This window comes from Styela clava, chromosome 6 (genome assembly GCF_964204865.1).
Source record: "Styela clava chromosome 6, kaStyClav1.hap1.2, whole genome shotgun sequence".
In the NCBI taxonomy this organism is placed as follows: Eukaryota; Metazoa; Chordata; class Ascidiacea; order Stolidobranchia; family Styelidae; genus Styela; species Styela clava.
The window spans coordinates 24,117,247-24,136,664 of NC_135255.1; the positions used below are offsets into that span (position 1 = coordinate 24,117,247).

Sequence of the window (19,418 nt, forward strand, 5' to 3'; positions counted from 1 at the left end):
CAATAGACGAAAAAAAATAGACAAAAACAAAAGTAAAAGTAACTGATTATAGAATCGGGAAAGCGAACAAAACCTCGAGTAAGGTTTGAAGCGTACAGATTTTAGATGGAAAGGTATTGATAAAAGAAGTAGTACGTGTTCGCTCACCCCAAAGTAAAAAAAAAAAAACTAATCGGTCGCAAACTGTTGGTCTAGTTTTTCCGGGTTTTAGTTTATTGATAAGAAGTCTTCTTCGAGATTAAGATAAGCGACGGTAAATCTCGCTTTCGTTTACCATGGGAATTTTATTTGCTGCGGAACGAGGGAGTGTTTTTGAAATTTATGCAAATTTCGGTGTTTTTTGGGTGGTAATAGAAGACATATTATCCCTTCCATCTACCAAAGTATTTTGAGTTAGATAACGAAATTGCTACAGCAAAATTATGCTATTGTTTGCCAACCAAGAAGCGGTAACAGTAAAGGATTTAGCGAATATTTCTATTTTTTATCACGGCTTGAAGTTTCAACACCCAAGAAAAAAAAATGCATTTTTTCTATCCGGTTTGTGACTCAAACAACCCCTTTTAAAAAAAAATTTTTTGTCGGTATAATAAAAAATATTCGAAAAATTTCTCAAAATCGGTTGCACAGACTGTCTACACAAGCCATATTCTCCCGACATGGTTCATTTTTCGCTCGCAAAGCCTTCGCCGAACGTGGACGGGGCGACGCCGATTTTGCCCCGGTTGCTCATTGTATATCGTATTCTCTCTTTGATCTTCCACTCGCCGCGTTTGTTTTCTGTTTCTTTTACTAAATCATCAGGGCCGATCGGGGCTAGCCCCGAAATTATGACGACACAATGCCGACGTTTCTTACAACAACGTGTTGACATATTCACGCATTCCTTCTCGTTCGTTGGTTGCTTGAAGAGTTGATAGTTTCCTCGCCTTCGTTTTTGTCGCTTGTTTCGCTGTTTGAATCAGTTAGAGACCTTTAGTCCATTTGCTTTCGATTTTCCACATTCCTTTTGAGCTCCTCACTTCTTTCCGGCTTCGCATTTCTTAGCCTTAGACCTCATAATGAATAAGGTTGATGCACTACTTCGCACTCCGTTTTCGCAGCTGTCGCTGGAACAAAAATTAGAGGTACAACTTCTTGGGCCTTATCAACCAAAAAATTGTTCACTGGAACAATCCCATGACGGAGGAAAGCGTCGGCGTACATTCTGCGCAGAAACTTGGTATAAAAAAACACGAATGGTTGTGTTACAGCGAGGACAAAAATGCACTTTTTTGTTTTTATTGCCTACTTTTTGCTACCGCCCGTGACTCACGTTGGTGTAAATTTGGTTTTAGAGATCTTAAACATCTTTCCGAGCGTGCCAGGGATCATCAATCTTTTATGGAGCATCTGGACAATGCAGTAAAATACAGAACATTCGGAAATGTTAATATTGCAGCACAGTTGGATGAAGGACGCGCCGTTTCTATTCGTCGGCACAACCAAAACGTCGAGAAAAACCGCCATGTTGTCGGTCGATTGATAGATGTTTTGAAGTTCATTGGTTGTCACGAGCTGTCCCTCCGTGGGCACGATGAACGGGCTGGCTCTTCTAATAGAGGGGTATTTTTGGATATGGTGGAATACACCGCATCCCTAGATATACAGTATTGAGAGATCATCTTGATGCCGCAACTGTTTCGAAAGGGACATCTAATGATATCCAAAATGATTTGCTCGACTCAAATTTATTTACAACATTTGGCTCTGGAAATTGAGAATTGCCAGTTCCTTTCGATTCAGTCTGACGAGACAACTGACATCACGTGCGTTTCCCAACTGGCTGTGATTTTTCGGTTTGTGAAAGATGGTAAACCTGCCGAGAGATTTCACAGCTTTGTACCAATCGTTGATCGCACGGCTTGCGGGATATCGGCTGTACTGAAAGAAGTGTTACAGGCTTACAACGCGAAGTCAAAATTGATAGCTCAAACTTATGACGGCGCGGCAGTCATGAGTGGGTCGAAACATGGTGTTCAAGTTTATATAAAAGAAGATTTTCCTCATGCGCATTTTTTACATTGTTATGCACACCAATTTAACCTCGTTATTAAAAATATGTGTCTTGATACCCCTCTCGTCCGTATATTTTTTGCAAATGTTTCGGGGTTTTCTTCATTTTTTTTCGTTTCGCCGAAGCGCTCTGACCTCCTTCGCCAGATATGTAGCCGCCGTCTCCCAGCTTGTGCACCAACACGTTGGAACTTCCAATCACGCGTGGTGCAGGGCGTGTCCGAAATTAGGTCTGAGCTCATTGAGTGTTTCAATGGCATTCAGAGCTCTCCGGTTTGGGACGAACGCTCTGTGAGGGAGGCGGCAGGTCTAAAGCGTCTGCTAGAAGATGGTGAGTTTTCATTTTTTCACGCTTTTTTCTTCACTGTATTCTATCACGTGGATGTATTATACGGCGCATTGCAGTCAAGGCTAATGGATGGAGCGTCTGTGCAGTCGTGTATTTCAGACTTCTGCGATGCTGTATCTCGTATCCGGGAAACAATAAAATACGACGACACACGGAGTGCTTCTTTACGCCGCGGGCAAACAACGCAGCGTCTGATTTTGTCTGCAAAGGAATGCTGTGACATTCTGGTGAATCAAATAGGCGATCGTCTGCGCACTGAACACCTTGCCGCGTTCTCTTTGATGAACCCCAAAAATTTTTCAAAATTTGCACGTTAATTTCCCATCCATTTGTTGGCTACTGTCTCCAAATTTTACCCCATGATAAACGTGGGTAAATTGGAAAATGAATTGCGATGTATATACACCAATCAAACTTTTTTGAACATCACATCAACTTGCGCGCTCTATGGGTTCCTCATAGATAACACTCTAGTAACTACCTTTGCGGCGTCTGCAAAATTTCTGGACATCATTTTGACGACGCCTGTTTCTTCCGCCGACGCAGAGCGAACATTCAGCACGCTGAAGCGTATTAAAACGTATCTCAGAAACACAATGAAGCAAGATAGATTAAATTCCTTGGCTGTTTTATCCATTCACAGAGACGTTATTTCTGGGATGCATGAGTTTAATCAGCGCGTTATTGAGCATTTTGCTTCCAAGAAACCGCGGCGTGTTGCACAGTGGCGGCGCGTGGTCATTTTGACAACCGGGGCAAGCTACTGCGGGACCAAGTCACCCCCATCTACGGTGACAGGATGAGCGCTGTAAGTTCTCCCATCATTTTATGAGTATAAAAACCATTCCATCGGTAACAACCAATCGGCAAAAGCGACAATTTTTAACGATAAGAAAGTGTCTTTAAAACCGGTCCAAGTCAAGGGATTAATAAATATAGACATAGTTTATTTTGAAACCTCTTTCAGAAGGAAAGGCAATATTTACCCAGATAAATACAATGACATATTAACAGAAACTTCGGGAAAGCAGATAAAACCTAAAATAAGGTTTAAAACGTTACTATGAAGAAAGGAAAGAAATGCAAAGATAAGGACATGCGTCGCTCATTCATAGATATATATGCTGCTAGACTTCTACTGCTTAAACATATATGCAACACGCCGCGGTTTCTTGGAAGCAAAATGCTCAATAACGCGCTGATTAAAGTCATGCATCTCAGAAATAACGTCTCTGTGAATGGATAAAACAGCCAAGGAATTTAATCTATCTTGCTTCATTGTGTTTCTGAGATACGTTTTAATACGCTTCAGCGTGCTGAATGTTCGCTCTGCGTCGCCGGAAGAAATGGGCGTCGTCAAAATGATGTCCAGAAATTTTGCAGACGCCGCAAAGGTAGTTACTAGAGTGTTATCTATGAGGAACCCATAGAGCGCGCAAGTTGATGTGATGTTCAAAAAAGTTTGATTGGTGTATATACATCGCAATTCAGTTTCCAATTTACCCACGTTTATCATGGGGTAAAATTTGGAGACAGTAGCCAACAAATGGATGGGAAATTGACGTGCAAATTTTGAAAAATTTTTGGGGTTCATCAAAGAGAACGCGGCAAGGTGTTCAGTGCGCAGACGATCGCCTATTTGATTCACCAGAATGTCACAGCATTCCTTTGCAGACAAAATCAAACGCTGCGTTGTTTGCCCGCGGCGTAAAGAAGCACTCCATGTGTCGTCATATTTTATTGTTCCCCGGATACGAGATACAGCATCGCAGAAGTCTGAAATACACGACTGCACAGACGCTCCATCCATTAGCCTTGACTGCAATGCGCCGTTTAATACATCCACGTGATAGAATATTGTGGAGAAAAAAGCGAGAAAAAATGAAAACTCACCATCTTCTAGCAGACGCTTTAGACCTGCCGCCTCCCTCACAGAGCGTTCGTCCCAAACCAGAGAGCTCTGAATGCCATTGAAACACTCAATGAGCTCAGACCTAATTTCGGACACGCCCTGCACCACGCGTGATTGGAAGTTCCAACGTGTTGGTGCACAAGCTGGGAGACGGCGGCTACATATCTGGCGAAGGAGGTCAGAGCGCTTCGGCGAAACGGAAAAAAATGAAGAAAACCCCGAAACATTTGCAAAAAATATACGGACGAGAGGGGTATCAAGACACATATTTTTAATAACGAGGTTAAATTGGTGTGCATAACAATGTAAAAAATGCGCATGAGGAAAATCTTCTTTTATATAAACTTGAACACCATGTTTCGACCCACTCATGACTGCCGCGCCGTCATAAGTTTGAGCTATCAATTTTGACTTCGCGTTGTAAGGCTGTAACACTTCTTTCAGTACAGCCGATATCCCGCAAGCCGTGCGATCAACGATTGGTACAAAGCTGTGAAATCTCTCTGTAGGTTTACCATCTTTCACAAACCGAAAAATCACAGCCAGTTGGGAAACGCACGTGATGTCAGTTGTCTCGTCAGACTGAATCGAAAGGAACTGGCAATTCTCAATTTCCAGAGCCAAATGTTGTAAATAAATTTTATACATTGAGTCGAGCAAATCATTTTGGATATTCTTAGATGTCCCTTTCGAAACAGTTGCGGCATCAAGATGATCTCTCAATACTGTATCTAGGGATGCGGTCTATTCCACCATATCCAAAAATACCCCTCTATTAGAAGAGCCAGCCCGTTCATCGTGCCCACGGAGGGACAGCTTGTGACAACCAATGAACTTCAAAACATCTATCAATCGATCGAGAACATGGCGGTTTTTCTCGACGTTTTGGTTGGGCCGACGAATAGAAACCGCGCGTCCTTCATCCAACTGTGCTGCAATATTAACATTTCCGAATGTTCGGTATTTTACTGCATTGTCCAGATGCTCCATAGAAGATTGATGATCCCTGGTACGCTCGGAAAGATGTTTAAGATCTCTAAAACCAAATTTACACCAACGTGAGTCACGGGCGATAGCAAAAAGTAGGCAATAAAAACAAAAAAGTGCATTTTTGTCCTCGCTGTAACACAACCATTCGTGTTTTTTATACCAAGTTTCTGCGCAGAATGTACGCCGACGCTTTCCTTCGTCATGGGATTGTTCCAGTGAACAATTTTTTGGTTGATAAGGCCCAAGACGTTGTACCTCTAATTTTTGTTCCAGCGGCAGCTGCGAAAACGGAGTGCGAAGTAGTGCATCAACCTTATTCATTATGAGGTCTAAGGCTAAGTAATGCGAAGCCGGAAAGAAGTGAGGAGCTCAAAAGGAATGTGGAAAATCGAAAGCAAATGGACTAAAGATCTCTAACTGATTCAAATAGCGAAACAAGCAACAAAAACGAAGGCGAGGAAACTATCAACTCTTCAAGCAACCAACGAACGAGAAGGAATGCGTGAATATGTCAACACGTTGTTGTAAGAAACGTCGGCATTGTGTCGTCATAATTTCGGGGCTAGCCCCGATCGGCCCCGATGATTTAGTAAAAGAAACAGAAAACAAACGAAACAAACGCGGCGAGTGGAAGATAAAAGAGAGAATACGATATACAATGAGCAACCGGGGCAAAATCGGCGTCGCCCCGTCGACGTTCGGCGAAGGCTTTGCGAGCGAAAAATGAACCATGTCGGGAGAATATGGCTAGTGTAGACAGTCTGTGCAACCGATATTGAGGTATTTTTCGAATATTTTTTATTATACCGAAAAAACAACCAGGGCATTGCAAGGGCAAGCAGTAGAAGTCTAGCAGCATATATATCTATGAGTGAGCGACGCATGTCCTTATCTTTGCATTACCTTTCCTTTCTTCATAGTAACGTTTTAAACCTTATTTTAGGTTTTGTCTGCTTTCCCGAAGTTTCTGTTAATATGTCATTGTATTTATCTGGGTAAATATTGCCTTTCCTTTTGAAAGAGGTTTCAAAATAAACTATGTCTATATTTATTAATCCCTTGACTTGGACCGGTTTTAAAGACACTTTCTTATCGTTAAAAATTGTCGCTTTTGCCGATTGGTTGATACCGATGGAATTGTTTTTATACTCATAAAATGATGGGAGAACTTACAGCGCTCATCCTGTCCCCGTAGATGGGGGTGACTTGGTTCCGCAGCAGCTTGCCCCGGTTGTCAAAATGACCACGCGCCCCCACTGTGTTTCACGTCATCCTTTTGATTCAAAACATTCAACCTGTTTCTCAACAGTACCGGTAGAGAAGTTTAGCCTAGTCTATCACAGCTATTTCTAGACTTATTTTTGATTACGGCAATTAAGCTACGACGCCCAAGCAATCAGAATGATCATTGAGTTTATTGATTCATACTTGAATTTCTGAAACACAACCCAAAACTAACAAATAGCATGCAAAAACGAGGTAATGTTTACAAACATGCCTGAAAATCTTCCTGGTTGACAAGTGTCTGAGCGTTTGCGAAAAAGTCTATTGTTACGTCACTTTTGCGTTTTGCTGATTAGACAATGTTACGGTATAAACAAGGAAGTAGATGCTCGGGGAAATGTCCATCGCGGAATTACTTACATTTATGTTTTTGACATGTTTTGCGTATAAAAAACAGAGGCAAAGATTTAACTTTTTAACTCTTTGAACCCTGAAAGCCGCTATAGCGGCTTTCCCGAGAAAGTCTTCTGACGCTGAAAGCCGCTTTGGCGGCTTTCGCATCCCGTTAGAGGTATGCAACTTTGAAACCTCATATCTCGCGAACCATTTATTATATTTTGACAAGTTTTACATCGTGTGAAAGATAATCTACAGGACTAAATATAATTTTAAAATTGAGATAAAATATTGTGATCATCTTATGAAAATTGGCAAAATTGAAAAGCATAAAAAACTTCTGAAAATTGCTCAACTCTAATTGACAAAACTTCAATTTGGTTTCGATTAATCCTAGTACATTATCAACAAAATTTGTAGAATTTGAAGATAGCTTTCCAGTGATACCATTAGATTGAACTTATGTTACACCATTCAAATTTTAGAAGCATTTTTATTCGTGATTTTGTTTGTCGCAAGATCGAGGCGACGTCAAGGTGACGTAAATAACGACCTAACACATTTACGCTGTTACGCAGCGACGTTAAGCAATTACGTTGGCACGTAGCACGTTTATGTTTCATACGAGAAACACTTTTCCTCGCATGCTCGTAACGTCATTTACTTAAGTTCGTACTCGTGAAGCGACTAACGACTTGTAAACGATACACAGGAAAATTTACGCATTACATCCAGCCTCAAAATTGGTTCGACTAAAACACACAATACGCAGTGTTATTGCCGTTTTAATTGCTTAAATATATGAAAAATACGAATAGCAAAAATAAGGATTTCTAAAAACGGAATGATGGAACATATCGATGGATGCATTGTTTAGCGCCATTGCTGAGTTTTATTGTGCCATATTTTCTTCTTCCGATAGAGGAATACTATCCAATATTTCATCTGGACAAAGCTTTCGTTTAAAATCCATTGTAAATATAGCGATATCAGGAATGTAGCGTATATGCAGTAATTTCGAAAATCTAATGAGGCCGCAAAATGTAAAACACTGACCAGGTGAGCTACTGGTGCCACCATGTCTTCCGTGTACCCGTTATCAGTTTTTTTCGGAACTTCATAAATGCATGAGGATCAAACATTTTGTTTTGGCCATTCATTTTGTCCCATATCCAAATAGTAAACGTATATAAAATGGCCTTTATATTCTAGCAATTTTACTATGTTCGATCAAAATTCGTCTGAAAGGGTTTTATCTGCGGCCGAGGATATGATAATGATGCAATGATGACACAATCTGCACTCAAGCTGTGAACGACCAGATGTGCAATTGCGCAATATACCTCACGCAAAGAGTTACGCACGATACGTCGCATGAACGTTATCACGACAATGTCGTCGTCACCCTTTGCGTCCTTACGCAAACTTGGCGTCAAAATAGTTGATCAATTTCGTTCGCAAACCATTTAAATCGATAGTACAAATTCTGCAATAAAATGAGTTATGCGTATGTTAAGTTTGTGAAAAAACTGATGCGTCCCGGACTCACTAAGGCTCCGTCTCGGCGGCCCTCAAGTAAATTGAGTTTGAGACCCCTACTTTACAATATACATGCTTGCCATATAGGCCTATTCCTTGTTACGTCACAAATGCACAGTGGTGGGGTGTCAGGAATTTGAATTGGTGTCTCTCAAGCTAACGTAAGAGCAGGTTAACTTTACGTCAGTAGAGTAGAGTGGTAGATTAACGCAAAATTAACGAAAGATGAAAAATTATTTGTAAAAAAAAGAGAAAAGTTGCAATTCATGTGCGGCACACCTGGCATCGTCTCGCGGCGCACCGGTTGCGGAGCACTGGTATAGATGAGTGTCTCTGCAGAGCAGGTGGGAGTCTCCATACTGGAAAAACAAGATATCAGAGACTCCGATTGCTGAGCCAAATCTCACTTGGTTGGTTGGGTCCGAGTTATTTCATTTAGATGACTTTGATATATAAGTATAGCTCCTCACTAAAACCCTTCGTATAAATATGCTGTAATATCTATGTTGGTGGAATCTGTTCGTCTAAATGCAATGAACCCGACTTTGGTGCCCCGCTAATCGATTTGAGTTGAGGGACTTCTGCCAAATCGAAAATAATTCCGGGAAAGGCAATAAGACGACTCAATCATATGGCGAACCACTGCCTTTCGTCTGGTTTCCATGTCGGGTGTAGGATTAGTCACGAAGTTATTTGTTTTCGATTTTCAAGAGTCTTGAGGGTCCAAAAAGCGTTTCAAGCAACGAAAAATTGCTTTATATGATACGCACTAGGCTAGGCCCTGTGCCCTAATCACGTGCTTATTTGGTTTGATGGTTGATCCAGACCTGACTGAGGCTGAACCGCAGGCGCGACCAGAATTTGCAACGTGTGTTTTTTTGAAAAGCGATTTTGCGGCATTTTCCGATGGTCACAAACTCGTCTTTTACAAGTCTTTTACAACAGTATTTTAATGACAACCAGTTGTTTATTGATTGCTTACAATGAATCCTTCCTTCAAACTGACCAACCAAAATAATAAGAACTTCGACAGCGAAATAACTCGGTGGACAGCTTTTTACGATGTCGTTAGATATCCGTGCTTGTACCTGGCATAGAAGCAAAATTCGCGAGTGAGCGTCATATTAATTAAAAAAATAATATTTGTACTGGCTACGTCCTTGGGCAGAAATATGCTGTTGGCGTATCACAGTAAGCATCAGTTACAGCTAGATAGACATACTGTGTCATTATTAAGTTTGCATAACTGATAGAAATTTATCATTTACAAAGTGTAGGAGTGATTTCTTGCTATCGACAAGTTCAAAAAAAAAAAATAGGCGTTATCGACTGGGTCTTATTTTAAGTGGAGGCTTATATTAAATTCATTTTTAAAATTCAGGGTAGGTCCTATTTTCAGACTAGGTCTGGCAGGAATTCTTATTTTCGGTGCAACACGGTAATACCAAATTTAACGAGATTATAAAACACTTTACGCCAGGGTGGTCTGAGGTGGTCGGCCTCGCGGGCCACACTATAATTTTTGTATTGTTTGCGTGCCACAATAGTGCTAAGAATAGGTAAACAGTGCCATACAAAACAAACACTTTTATTGTCCAAACACATTGGTCAATATTGTCATTTATCAAGCTAAAACATACAAAAAACGCCAAAAAACTCATTTAAACATGCAAACGTTTTACTATATCTACATTCGGTGTAAGACTTCAAAATCTTCACAACGGAGGAAGTGCCATACAAAGAAAATGCCGTTTTTGTTATCATATTAAGCAAGCATTGTGATATTTTCCCTTCCGTATCTAGTCAAAAACATGTTCAAATTGGTCAGCTGTTATTTCAAACTCATGTTTGCAAAATAACTTACAAATAACTGCAGATTGATTGATTACAGATTTTTACCAAATTTGAGATACAGGAGGGTAATTACTATATTTTCTGACATATAGGCAGCATTGTTTGTATTACTGTTCAGGCTGGTTGCAAAAAAAACACCCGGCAGGAATTATATTGGTCGGCCATTACATTAATATTTAGTTATCAGGCATAGTCAACCTAGGCTAATAGATTCCTCATTAGATTTTAGTTTTCCATGAAGCCGATTTTGTTAGCATATATTTCCGACCGAAAATATAGAAACCAGGTAACAATTTAGACTAGCCAACCACTTTATTCGATTTTGCTATTTGCCTCAGCTAGCCCTAACACCAGTCAATTCAATGACGTTAGTAATGTAACAATATGTCAGAAGATTTTTCTGGTTATTTTTATGACGAAACAACACCAAATTCAATTTTTTATTTTTCCTTGCGCAAATGCGACGCGGGCCACAAAAAATGAAGCGGCGGGCCACATGTGGCCCGCGGGCCTGGGTTTGGACCATCCTGCTCTACGCGAATCTCACCAGGCAAAGGGCAGTCTTAGATGAAATTCGAGATGAATGCAGTTGAGAATGCAATATTAATATAATTATGAGAATTCCCATTTGGTTGAGAACCGCACTGTGATTTGCTGATGTAAGCGCAGATATGGTGACACAGTGCACTAGATTCAGCAGTGTTTGTGATTGTAGAATTGCATTTTGTGTAAACTTTCACTAAACTATGTGATTTATATTGAGTCATCGATATAGCTGTAGATATAATAGAAACCCGTCGAGGTCGAACGAACTCCTTTCAAGACACGTGACCAGTTATTGGAACCTGGGAAAAATCCTACCTACACGACAGGTATGTTTCACAAATTATATCTGTTCACTGAAAAATATTCAACTGCTATCCGCTAACAAACACGAACTTTATAGGTTTGATTTTCCGTCGGCATACCCAGATTTATCTTAATTTTCGGCATTGGAAGGTGCCGTGTCAATGAACGCAATGGGCGCCACTGCTTGATATACGTGGGTGACTCTCTTGTTACATCTCATTTCCCGCTGACCCTTCGCTGTCGAATAAGGTTTAGAAATACAAATGCGAACCAACAATAACTATTCCCTTTTATACTGCTTTAGTATCAACACAACCATTTCACTATTTTTGCTTTATTAATCTGATTAATAATTTCTTAACACACATAATCATAAAACAGAAACAAATGACTACTGCCGCGGAATCGGGGAAAAGTTCAAACTGGTTTGCAAAGAAAATCCGAATGCGGCTTCTAACTCAAGAATAACAAAATTCGGATCAAGAAAACCTCAAGTTGATATAGCTTTTTACTTGTTTATGATGAAGTTTATTTTTAAAAAGACTATTTTTACAATTTATTTTACATAATTTGGGGCTGATAAACTATAACTTGCGATAACAATTTGACTCCGGCTTCACTATAGGCAAAAAATATTACAAACTCTGACGTCAAGCATTGAAATTTAGGCTCGGGTATAGGAGATATTTGACATATAGAAATTATCCTATGAATACATACAAAGTAAAAACACATTGTCAAATAAAAACAAAAAATTTCTGAACAAAAAAATACGAGGACTCTATAGTCTTGTCGCAAATCGTTGGGACAAGGTACAGGAGGGTATGGTTAACCCCTTAGAAAACCCACAGATCCCATGACCTTGTGGTTAATTATTGAAAATCCGATATGAGAAATGCATTGGTTATATAGAATTTATTTAAAGCTAGGCAATGAATTTATGACCAAGCATAACCTGCAGTTGCTTTAGAAATCCTGAATTCAAGATTGCCCTGTAGTTTGTCTGGCTATGATGACATCTCGGCTTCGAGACTCACATATTACACGCTAGAATAATTCGTCTGAAGCTCTTAGCATTCCAATCTTATAGGTTGCTTCATTGAATTCTGGTAGAAGCGATCAATATTCAAATTAAAATGGTTCAAATCGGGTTCTACTGTACAATAATAGAAAGAATTAAAACATAGAAATAAAAATCACTCTTTAAATAAATAGTCAAACAAAGCTCAGGAGTGCGTAACTACTCGATGTTACAGAGTCGTAACATGAATCCCAACCTCGTCGTTAGATACAAGATCAGCTCAGCATCAACTAATAACTGAGTTTCCCTATGTAGGGTGGTCACCCACATTCAACATATCAGTATGGAAAGGTTCGGTATAACTTTAGGATGGTACAGAGCCAGGCTTATAAATCTAGAGTTCAAATTTCTTGCTCGTAATAGTAGCTATATGCGTAAACTGCGTGTTCAGAGCTTTGTTCAGAAAAATTGAGCGTTCATGTGAAATACCAGATTACGTAAGTTATTTATTATAAAGCATGCTGAAACAACTGTATAATGTGAGACTGAATAAAAATAAAGTTGTGAATAAATCAGAAATGGTCACGAAAAAAAAGTTGTTGTGAAAATCTCGGGTTCAAACCCCATTCCCGCCACCTCACCATGGTCGAAGGATTTGCTTTTTCATGTTCTCGTGAATCTATTTCATAAGACGTTTCACAGTTTCATCCCAAACAAGGCTCTGTGCGAGCAGCCACTGATACATAAAAATGTGATATTTTTTGCGTATTATAAATTCAATAAACCCCTCAGTGAGGTGGTGGGCTTGGGGTTCGAACCGGAGATATTCAACTTGCGACGCCAACATAGTTAAGTTCACTTCAACTGGATATATTTGAATGTAATAAAATAACAGACTTGCTGTTCAAAATGAGCGGTTGGTTTTCTCTTTGATATGATACTAAAAGCTTGTCTTTAGCGCGCGTCATTCAAGCGTTGTGGTAATTTTCCGTTTGAGAAGTCACCGCATCCAATCAGGCCAGGCTAGGCTTGATCGATCGTTCGGTTGTTTGTTTGTGAGTCATATTAAAACATTTATTATGAATCATAAAAGCTTATAACCGTGAGACAAGGAGAATTTGCGAGATAAAACGCTTATTTATGTGAACTCACTTATTTTCTGTGATCAAACGACTCGATATTTTTTATAACTTCCTGATGTTGTAAAAGGCCCACTCTTATTATATTATGTAGCATATGAATGGAGCTTCAAAATATGACCTTATCATACTAGCTTTTGTTATTGGTTAGCGCGCAACGCAAAGTATTATTGAAGTATTTTATTGTCGTGCGACGTTTTTCTATCGCAGCGGGAAGAACACGCGTGAAATGTAAGCGGTATTTTATCACTTCCAAATGTCATAAAACGTTCTTTCTTATATTGCTGGGTAGGAAATGAGCTATTCTTCCAAACAAGACCATAATAAACATTCCAGATCTCATGATTTACACATTTATCCTACGCCTCTCATACAACCTGTCAGGTTGTGCGTCATCTTGAAGCACATAAAAACGTTATTTTTTGACTTTCAATCGCCGTAACGAGCTTGTTCTGGTATTGTCAAGTAGGTAATGGAAAAAGCTTTAAAACAAAACCCTAACCGACATTCTAAACCTAAGTCACGTGATTTTATATTTAAAAGGGGCACAAATGTTCCGGTCAGCCTAGGTCACGTAACGAAGCCAAAACCATTTGCCGTCATGATTGTACATCCCCAAGCTCAGTTCCTATACCAAACAATATTAAATATTCATTAGAAAATTATACGGAATCACAGATATCGGGGATAGGAAAGCTGATCAGGTGGTTTGAACCATTCTAGATAGAATATTACTTCTATCAATGTTGGAAATGGCAAAGTTAATTCTGAATAACAATCAAATCTGCTGCACTGGATTCATTGTGGAGATGTTTGTGTGAATGTTGCTTAGAAACCGCTTCTAAACCGCCTTCTATTCCGTCGACGAATTAAACCATTTCCCTGTACAATATTATGAGTAAATTTTCTCATCATTTTTCCAAATTATCAGTAAATTTACATTAAACTTAATATGGGTACGATTTTATACTTTTAAGCAATAATCGATAACCCATGGCCATGCCTCGATTTTGTCTGGTTTACTTTTACTATTGTTTCATTAAACATCGGCCAAACATCGTTTGTTGAGCTTTGCTCTCACACCAACAACCAATCACTGAATCCCCACACATGTACCAATATCATGTTTTGCATCCTTAAAAAAGCGAGAAACATTTGAAATTTAATGCAAACAATTCTCACCGGTTTTGAATCCAATTCCCTATCAATCATCTTAATATCTTCAGGTTCTACTCTGTAGTACAGCCGCATCTCCTCAGTGATATGAGGCAAGATGTCGCAGAATATAACAGCTTTATCATGTGGGAGTGGTGAATCATTCTATAAACAAGGGAGCAATACTCATATATAGGAACACGAGGGACAGCTTATAGCTTGACTAAAGCTTCGTTCAGAGAGAACAATCAATCAGCTATTGAATTAAAGGTGATCAAGCGAGGATATAAAACAAAATTTTAAATGGGAGAAGTGAGTGGAATTGCGACTATGTCTGAGCGGATTTAGCCTGATGTTAGAGTCAGAGCTGTATTGTATAATTTAGTAGAATCGGATATCAGACTACAATTTTGAAGTAGAAAGTTTGTTGACAGAAAATTGCTTTTGTGGAGTAGGAAGTGGTGTTGGGAGTCAAAATTGTTGTCTATTCGGATTTGAAATATTTTGTTCAGTTAATAATATTTAATAGAATTATAGGATGGTACTGCTAAAAATAGCTGTAATATTACCAGATATTACCCGTGATTCATCGTTATCAAATTTAGTTACACTGAAATACCAAGCAACACCTGTCAATCATCATGAATGAACTGTTGTTGGATGGATTTAGTGAAATAATATAAAATTCGACTCCGAATAAATAGTAAGTTTATTCAACCCTGACCTGGATATTCGAACTTTGCATTGATGAGGCAAGGAGTTTGAGATCAGATGATGTGAGAGGAACACCAACCATCTCTAGGTCATCGAGATATGAACAACGACCGAGAACAGAAGCCAGAGTGAATTTATCACTTGGAGTGAGAGGCATGTAGCTGAATCTAATCTCATGGATGGATGATTTGATGATTTCATCAGCAGCATCCCCACACTCATCGAGCGCATGCATGAGCTCGAGTAGATCTTCCCTCCTCACTGCCTTTCTTCCTTTGAACATACTTTGAAACCAGCCAGGGCGAATCTGATCCTTCAAGCTCGATAACAAGATCGATCTCTTATTCTTTAGATCAATACCTTACAAGCAAAACGTTGCAGTCAGAAAATTATTCATTGAATGTATAAGTTGGGTTTATATCGGTTCTCTAACATTTCTGCCAATAGAATCAGTGGAGCGTGACTAGTGAAAATAACTGAACCTGACAGGCGAATACCAATCAGGGACAAGCGCTTGATAAATATTAATGGGAACATCCTACCTCGCATCCCAAACAGCATTATTGATCACATTTTAAATATGGCCTTTCTGACTTATATGGCCTTTCTGACGCATTATAACATCAGTTTTCTCCCAATTCAATGCTAGTTGGACAAAATTCGGAGTTTGGAATGATTTCAAAAATCTGGATTGCTTTGGGTGTTATTGGTGAAAATCGGATTATACATAGTTTCAAACTTTTCTAAAAAATTGCAAGAATTTTATTCCACTGAGCGTCTCTACTAGTCCATTAATGATGGCTTATGTCAAAAGTTTATTTCTTCATCAGCTGATAAACTGGGAGTCAGAGGTGAAAGTTTTTCAAGCCGGAGACAGTTGTCAATAATAAATATCCTATGGCTGCGGTTAAAGCTGTGGTGGACATGTTTGGGACAGGATTTCTGTATCTCAGACTATGTAATGCAAATACGAGTCAGTGATTAAACCCACGATTAGTGATAAATAACAATGTTTCGTCTTGTTGGTTATTAAGCGAGCTAAAATAAACATATATTGAATCACTCATACTTATGGGAAACGCCCGATGACACACACAAACGATTTCTACTAACGATGACCTCACCCTGTTTAAGAATCCCAACATCAGCTGCTTCTCCCATTGCAATCTTGGATGTTTCGGAATTCAGTATAGAGCCGCATAAGATTCGACGAACTACGACTCAATGCTTCTTGTGGAGTTCGGTTGAAACAAACTTTCTGAATTCTTTTGTCGGCATTTCAGCAACGTAAAGAGCAGAAAATGCTTCCTGTTCGACCGAAAGATAGAATCGGAAAAAATACCAGAATGAAAAACGGAATCCGAATATATTCCCAAGATCAAACCAGTCTCGCAGCCACCAGATCATCCTTCCGAGTTATCTTTTATGTTTAATTAACTTTCTCGTTTGTTTCCTGAATTTATATTACTCAAATTTTACGGTTAATATATGAATATTCATAGTTCTTTAGTTAAAAACGTACGCGATGAGTTTTTCAGTATTCCACTGTGCTAAGTTACGTCTTTAATGACGTTGTATTTGTTTTCCGATAATAAGGATTTAGCTATTTCAACCCTCATAAAAACAGTACTTACGCCCGTGATTATGTAAGTTTTTTATGTACACAGACCTTATTCCACATTTGATCCAAAACTGTGGATGGATGAATACCGTCTTCGAAGAAAATTGTCAAAGCACAATTACCATGAATGTATGTCGTTGTATATTTAATTTGGAATTTGTAGCAGATATATCTACAGACGTTTGCTCAAAGCAGGATCACGAGAAATCATTCAGAAATTTAAAAAAATGTTTCCTGAGCAAAGCTACAGGCGACACCAAAGTTGGACAATGCATGAATAAGACTGCTAGATCGATTTTCATTTCGAGACGCCGGACAGTGACTAATATCTTGTCAGTTTGTGTACATTGTGCACTACTGTAATAAAACTGTTTTCAATAATTACAACGCTGCCAATAGCTTTGTGTGTGTGTAGGTGGATGAGAGTCTGTTCTGGAATAGCTTGAGAGTCATGCTACACTGACGTTATGAGATCATCAAAAACCGGGTGATTCAGTTTATCAACAAGTTTCAAACGAGATGGAGGAGAGAAGGATGCAGTTAGTGCCACAGAAACAGTTTTAATGAAAAGTCTGGTCGATGATGAGTTGTTAAATCCGACCAAATATATATTGGGTATGTTTCTATCTAACATATATTTCTGAAAATATAGTTTGATCTTAACTCGGAACCGACAAAAATTAAACAGGGCTGAGACTACTACTTTGCTATCAAAATGAGAATCAATTGAGAAAACATTATTCTGTACTTTGTATTGGAAATCAACGATCTGGCGCGTGCGAACCAGGTTTTAATTCGGAGCAAATAAGAAAGTAAGTGTAACTAAAAACGGAATTGTAATTTTTTTCATCAAATCATTGAATTTTTTTTTTTTTGAAGCCGAAACACGTCAAACCATTTGTTACATGAGTTTTTCTACTTCCACGGTACCACGCCCTAAAGCTACGCCTTAGTTTACGGACCTGAATGGACTGGTGGATGAAAAAGAATACAAAGTTCTTTTTGAAGAGCCGTTGGTTGATTCCAATTGATCTTGGTATTGGGATCATGATATCTTTCAAGTGATCAATAGTGATTCCTTCCGGCAAATCTGATTCGGCGAAAGTAACTTTCTTGTTCCTCATTCCGTCAAAAGACATTTTTTTCAAGCTGTTGAACACTTCGTAAATGGATACATCCTCTCTTCCACCTGCTCTCATATGCTCTGAATTCATGGTATTCAGCAAGACGAGAAGCAGAATGTCGGTCATTTTCTCGGGATTGAGGTTTCTGTACAGTATCAGCACAGTTACTGTAAGAACAAGAAACATCGGAATAGAGCAAAGAGAGAGTAAGCCGCGTGCTTCTTTCTTGAGACGATTCATGACATATTCGCCATGCTCTCCGCTAAATGCGTAAATGAGCTTTTTCACACTTTTTTCATCGACCTGCTAAAGCGATGACTCTCTCAGGGCGAACTTCTCCTTCGAAGAAACGTAAAACGTGTTCACGTGATGAATAGAGAAGCTTGATGCCGGGTAAAAGTTTTTGAGCGAGGATGAGATTTATAAGAAGCTTGGGATCTGCTTTATCATAGTGATTGGCGTTACCGCGTAATTTGCCAAGATCTTGAGGGGAAGCGTATTGATCAGCTCCATCAATTACGAGAAGAAACTTTTCTGGATGCAATCTGATCCATCCTACACCATGATCTCGGACATCTTCATCCAAATCTGTATCTCCAAATAATAATTTCCCGAGACTGACCTCCTTCTTAGATAGAAGATCTCGGAAGTTAATGTGACGAACAACCTCGACTCCTCTAAGCTCTGGTATCTTTTGATCAAGCACATCAACGGAGAAACTTTTAGACATTTCGGTTTTTCCATATCCGGCTCCCCCGACTAGAGCAACTCTCGATTTGCCATCCGAAAAAAAGCTTTCCATGGATATTTTTTTGCCAGGTTGCTTCTGAGTGTGCTGGCTGAAACCAAGCTCTGGCTTATATTCAGTATTCTTGGCAGCGCTTCCATAGAAATCAACATTCACTGTACGAGGACGAATCTTGATATCCGGAGTTGTAAAACATCCGATAGTTGAAGCTGGCTGTGCATTTCTCCTCGTTAAATCGTTGATGGCTTTCTTGAATATTTGAAATTTTTCTACAACGTAGATGGGAAAAATAAATTTAACGTTTGCCTTATTTCGTATATTGCACACTCATAAAAATGAACACATATGACACTTTTACTACTGTTGCACTATTTTTCAGATCTACCCCGATAATTCAACATAGTTTTTATATTGGAAGATATTTGAAAAAAAAATATCTGTTGAAAATCGCGAAATATCGCATGAAATCAATTCTCAGAAATACCTTTTTTATTTGCAAAAAAAAAAAATTATTTCGCCTGGAGATTCGTTTGAACGATAAAGAGTTCATTTCAATTTTTTTTCATCATGAAGATATTTGATTTTGAGTCCTCTTCCAATGAATAAAATCAAACAGCAATGGATATAATGTATAGCAGTTTCTTATCATTGAAATATGTTATGCTTGTTCGCATCATCCTCATGGTTTGTAGCTCTGTTCCCATATCAGTTCCCTCAAACCAGATATT

The 19,418-nt window shown here is 39.0% G+C and overlaps 1 protein-coding gene across 1 annotated transcript; it reads right to left on the bottom strand.

Annotated features, from left to right (window-relative positions):
• Window positions 1–14,421: 14,421 nt before the first annotated feature.
• LOC144424273 (uncharacterized) lies at window positions 14,422–17,974 on the bottom strand. The gene is made up of 5 exons (XM_078113400.1): window positions 17,781–17,974; window positions 16,322–16,505; window positions 15,208–15,557; window positions 14,511–14,648; window positions 14,422–14,463 (listed from the first exon to the last, which is right to left on the bottom strand). The coding sequence occupies exons 2-5, from the start codon at window positions 16,356–16,358 to the stop codon at window positions 14,422–14,424; spliced, it is 567 nt and encodes a 188-aa protein (XP_077969526.1). The 5' UTR covers window positions 16,359–16,505; window positions 17,781–17,974.
• Between the last annotated feature and the right edge of the window lie 1,444 nt (window positions 17,975–19,418).